The 5,793-nt window shown below is 38.5% G+C and overlaps 1 protein-coding gene across 1 annotated transcript; it reads right to left on the reverse strand.

Annotated features, from left to right (window-relative positions):
• Positions 1-4,096: 4,096 nt before the first annotated feature.
• LOC309544270 (olfactory receptor 6N1-like) lies at positions 4,097-4,789 on the reverse strand (the record flags this gene model as incomplete). Its single annotated transcript, XM_082243171.1, has 1 exon — positions 4,097-4,789. The coding sequence occupies one exon, from the start codon at positions 4,787-4,789 to the stop codon at positions 4,097-4,099; it is 693 nt and encodes a 230-aa protein (XP_082099297.1).
• Positions 4,790-5,793: the final 1,004 nt, after the last annotated feature.

Below are 5,793 nucleotides of genomic sequence, written 5' to 3' on the forward strand. Positions count from 1 at the left end.
CCTCCCCTCTCTTTACAAAACCAAAGAAGCCTTTGTTGCCTTTAGTTATACTTTAAGTCAATTTGACAACATTCAGATAAAACACATAAATGACATTTAGCTTGCTAGATCATGTTGTGTCCTTAACAAATGCCTTTTTTTTATCAAATACATACATTTACCTTCATCATTCTTTGTTGCTTCTCAGTGCTGCTGAACTCCTGAAGCCTCTTAATAACCATTTCTTGTTTACATAATTACATTTCAGTAATGCCCATATAGCATTTCTCAGAGCTGGTTTCTTGAATTCTAAGGAGAGCGGAGTGGGGATTGCCAAAAATCAGGAAATGAGGGAGGGGGAGGGAGAAGATGAGGTAACTAGCAATAGAGCCATTGCCTTCCTCCAGGATCATACCAAATGTATGCGGACATAGGGTCTGGTAGATGCGGGGGGTCTGTAGAAGGAATCTGGATTCCCCGTTAATAGTGAGGGGGCACCTGATACCCCCTCCATGTAAATGAGTAAAAAAATAAATCAGTAAGTGATACATTTTAAATGTGGTTATTTGTTCACAGAAAGACTAAGTAGTAAATAAACACATCATAGGCTTGAAAAGGTCTCCTAAAAAAAAAAAGAAAAAAAGTCCCATAGTACAAGTTCTTTATCACTTAAGTTGTTTAGTAATGCAGTCATGATACCCAGTGATCCTGATGAAGTATCAAAGAAAAACATGTCAACCACTGAAGATGATCTACACCCAGTGGACCCCTTGCTGCAAATAAAAGGTCTTGGGCTTGCAGATAAATGAAAAAAAAGGGGGCTGGATATCCAGGGTAATATCATTACCAAATATGGTCATAATGAAATATAGAAATTAACACACTTATTAACTTCTTAAGGACCAAGCCCATTTTTTTACACATTTTCACATTCTTTTCACAAGTTAAAGTCAGTATTATTTGCTAGAAAACTAATTAGAACCCCCAAACATTATTTATATATATATATATATATATATATATAGTGGGTACGGAAAGTATTCAGACCCCCTTAAATGTTTCACTCTTTGTTATATTGCAGCCATTTGCTAAAATCATTTAAGTTCATTCTTCTTCCTCATGAATGTACACATAGCACCCCATACTGACAGAAAAACACAGAATTGTTGACATTGTTGCAGATTTATTAAAAAAGAAAAACTGAAATATCACATGGTCCTAAGTATTCAGACCCTTTGCTGTGACACTCATATATTTAACTCAGGTGCTTTCCATTTCTTCTGATCATCCTTGAGATGGTTCTACACCTTCATTTGAGTCCAGCTGTGTTTGATTATACTGATTGGACTTGATTAGGAAAGCCACACACCTGTCTATATAAGACCTTCCAGATCACAATGCATGTCAGAGCAAATGAGAATCATGAGGTCAAAGGAACTGCCTGAAGAGCTCAGAGACAGAATTGTGGCAAGACACAGATCTGGCCAAGGTTACAAAAAGATTTCTGCTGCACTTAAGGTTCCTAAGAGCACAGTGGCCTCCATAATCCTCAAATGGAAGATGTTTGGGAGGACCAGAACCCTTCCTAGAGCTGGCCGTCCGGCCAAACTGAGCTATCGGGGGAGAAGAGCCTTGGTGAGAGAGGTAAAGAAGAACCCAAAGATCAGTGTGGCTGAGCTCCAGAGATGCAGTCAGGAGATGGGAGAAAGTTGTAGAAAGTCAACCATCACTGCAGCCCTCCACCAGTCGGGGCTTTATGGCAGATTGGCCCGCCGGAAGCCTCTCCTCAGTGTAAGACACATGAAAGCCCGCATGGAGTTTGCTAAAAAACACCTGAAGGACTCCAAGATGGTGAGAAATAAGATTCTCTGGTCTGATGAGACCAAAATAGAACTTTTTGGCCTTAATTCTAAGAGGTATGTGTGGAGAAAACCAGGCACTGCTCATCACCTGTCCAATACAGTCCCAACAGTGAAGCATGGTGGTGGCAGCATCATGCTGTGGGGGTGTTTTTCAGCTGCAGGGACAGGACGACTGGTTGCAATCGAGGGAAAGATGAATGCGGCCAAGTACAGGGATATCTTGGACAAAAACCTTCTCCAGAGTTCTCTGGACCTCAGACTGGGCCGAAGGTTTACCTTCCAACAAGACAATGACCCTAAGCACACAGCTAAAATAATGAAGGAGTGGCTTCACAACAACTCCGTGACTGTTCTTGAATGGCCCAGCCAGAGCCCTGACTTAAACCCAATTGAGCATCTCTGGAGAGACCTAAAAATGGCTGTCCACCAACGTTTACCATCCAACCTGACAGAACTGGAGAGGATCTGCAAGGAGGAATGGCAGAGGATCCCCAAATCCAGGTGTGAAAGACTTGTTGCATCTTTCCCAAAAAGACTCCTGGCTGTATTAGATCAAAAGGGGGCTTCTACTAAATACTGAGCAAAGGGTCTGAATACTTAGGACCATGTGATATTTCAGTTTTTCTTTTTTAATAAATCTGCAACAATGTCAACAATTCTGTGTTTTTCTGTCAGTATGGGGTGCTATGTGTACATTCATGAGGAAGAAGAATGAACCTAAATGATTTTAGAAAATGGCTGCAATTTAACAAAGAGTGAAAAATTTAAGGGGGTCTGAATACTTTCTGTACCCACTGTATATATATATATATATATATATATATATATTTTTTTTTTTTTTAGCAAAGACTCTGGAGAATAAAATGGCGGTCATTGCAATATTTTTTGTCAAGCGGTATTTGCGCAGCGGTCTTTCAAACGTAATTTTTTTGGAGAAATTACGAAAAATTACATTTCACTGCATTTAAAAAAAAAAACTAAACAGTAGAGTTAGCCCATTTGTTGTATATTGTGAAAGATGATGTCATGCCGAGTAAATAGATACCCAAAATGTTGCGGTTTAAAATTGCGGAATGGCGACAAACTACGGTCAATAAAAATCTCCATAGGCAGCGCTTTAAAAATTATTTTAAATAGTTCCAGTTTAGAGTTAGAGTGTAGCTCTTTTTTTTTAAATTATTGCTCTCACTCTGGCGATCGTGGCGATACCTCACATGTGTGGTTTAAACAGCGATTTCATTTGCGGCGTGACCTCCCGTATACGCTTTCTTTCATGCGCGAGCTGCGACGGGGGCGGCTAAAAATATATATATTTTTTTTAAGTTTTAGCATAGGTTTTTAAAAAAAAATAAAAATCTGATCACTTTTATTGCTGTCACAAGCAATGCAAACATCCCTTGTGACAGCAATAGGCAGTGACAGGTACTCTTTATAGAGGGATCGGGGGTCTAAAAGACCCTAGACCCCTCCACTCCCCTTCCATGTATTCAAAACTCTGAAAACAGCATTTTTGAATACATTCACTTTTTAAATTCGGCACCTTTAGCAGCCGAGTAACCCGGATGTGACGTCATGGACGCCGCCTCCGGGTTACATCATCGGAGCCCGATCAAAGCCGCATCCGGCTTTGATCGGGACTCCAACCAGCTGTAGGACGTGTCAGATGGTTGCTCGGGTCTCCCAGTGGCATTGGTCATTACCGCCAGAAAGCCGACCACCGGCTCTAAAAAACGGTACTGGGGTAATGCTAGAGGCATCACCCCGGTACAACCACTTAAAGGCAGATGACATACGTCTACGTAGCTGATCGGTAAGTGGTTAAATGACATCACCCAGGATACCCCACCTCTTTGTTTATTTTAAGCTGCCTGGTAGGGAGATATTGAACTATGGGATTGAAGATGCCAGGGGAGTCTTCCCTGGCAAGGTACTCTTTTGCTGTAGTACATGCTACAGGTCAAAAAGTTTGCAATTTGTGTTTTTTTGGACAAGTTCACTAAACCTACCCTCAAAGCAAACTCAAGCAGTTTCACTTTTAACTAATGTCAATGCAAGAGTATAATTAAAAGAAAGACATAGAACATTTTTACCCTATAACAGAAAGTGCCCGAACAAGGACCTTCATGACAGAAAATAATTACCAAAATGTATTTAAACGAAAGCTGCATATTTAAAACATTGAAAACTACTTTTGAAATTACATTAACATGTTAAAGCATATATGAAAGTTTTGTGAATCAGTTAAACAAAATTAGTTAACATCTGCACAGTATTTTAACGGATTTAATAACTGCTTGCTTAACTTCTTGGTTCCTTAAAGTATAGATAAAGGGATTCAAAAATGGAGTAACTACTGTGTAAAGCAGGGAAAAATACCTATTGAATTCAACACTGTTTGGAGCTTTTGGACTGACATACATGGAGATCATAGCACCATAGAATATGACAACCACGGTAAGATGTGCTGTGCAGGTTGAGAATGCTTTCTGTCGACCTTTAGATGGGATTCCTTTTATGGTTATCATGATCCGAACATAGGATGCAAGGGTGAGAAGGCATGATCCCAGAAGAATTGTAGAAGCTAATGTCCAAGCTACTGTGTCCATTACGTGTGCATTTTTGCAAGATAATTCCAAGACTGGGTGAAGATCACAGAAAAAATGCTTAATGGTATTAGGTCCACAAAAACTCAACTGGGAGACTAATATTATTGCCCCAAATGTAGCAATAAATCCTGCACACCAAGAGCAAACTGCCATGAGATAACTTGTTCTAGTACTTATTAATGTTGCATAATGTAATGGTCTACAAATAGCTACGTATCTGTCATAGGCCATCACTACCAAAAGAAAGCATTCAGTTGAACCTAGAGAACCAAAAAAATATAACTGGGCAATGCATTCTAAAAAAGTCACAATATGATTATCTGTGATAATGTTAGATAACATCCTTGGAATAATATTAGTGGTGTACAAAATCTCCAAAAATGACAAGTTACCTAAATAGAAATACATTGGCGTATGCAGTTGTAGGTCAACATAAACAACGGTAACAATAACAATATTTCCCATGAAAGTGACAATATAAATAAATAAAAATACACCAAACAAAAGAATCTTTATATTTTTAACACCAGAAAATCCTAAAAGAATGAATTCCGTAACTGATGTTTCATTTGTGTCAATCATTTTATACAAAAAAAATCTCTTGTTATCTGGTTAAAATAATGTTAAAATTATATTTTGGATTAGTGCACTAAATAGTAAGAAGGAAAGTAGCTTTTTAAAATGAGAAAATGTGTTGTCTAAAATACTGGACAAGTAGTGAAGTTAGAAATGTAACCCTTTATGAATATTTCCTGTTCCTGCATGAGGTCAAATAAACACAAAGTGCAAGTTATGTTTACGGTCACTCAAAGTATGGAACCAAATCTGTAGCCTGCCAAAAAAAACTGTAAAAAGTTCATTTTAATTTACTATACACCCAATTAAAGAAAATTTAGGAAAATAATTTATTAGTTTAATTTATTACTATTACTATTGTTTAGTTCTTGGAAAGTTAGCATTTAGACTCCCCATCCCCATCCCCTTTGCTGTTCATAATATCACTTACACAAAAGCGGGCCTCTGTAAGCTTTGGCTAAATAGCAACTTATTTTAGTGATATCACTTGAACTGAAAATAAACAGGCCCTGCTACATTATCTCAATATGTGGTCAGAAGGCATAAAATGGCCTAGCCCATAGGATGTACTTTGTACATGCTGTTTTCCTTAAAGTGCACCCAAAAGTTTTGATTCAGTTGAGGATAGAGGAGTGAGGGGTTTGAACCAGTGGCAGGTTTTTTGTTGTTGTGTTTGTCTGTGCTGGATAGTCACCCTCCCTATTTGTCCTTGTGACCACTGACCCAGACTTAAAGTGAGAAAAGTTCCAATATTTTGAGTCACTAGAACA

This window comes from Pelophylax lessonae (genome assembly GCF_965119305.1).
Source record: "Pelophylax lessonae genome assembly, chromosome: 1".
Taxonomy (NCBI): domain Eukaryota; kingdom Metazoa; phylum Chordata; class Amphibia; order Anura; family Ranidae; genus Pelophylax; species Pelophylax lessonae.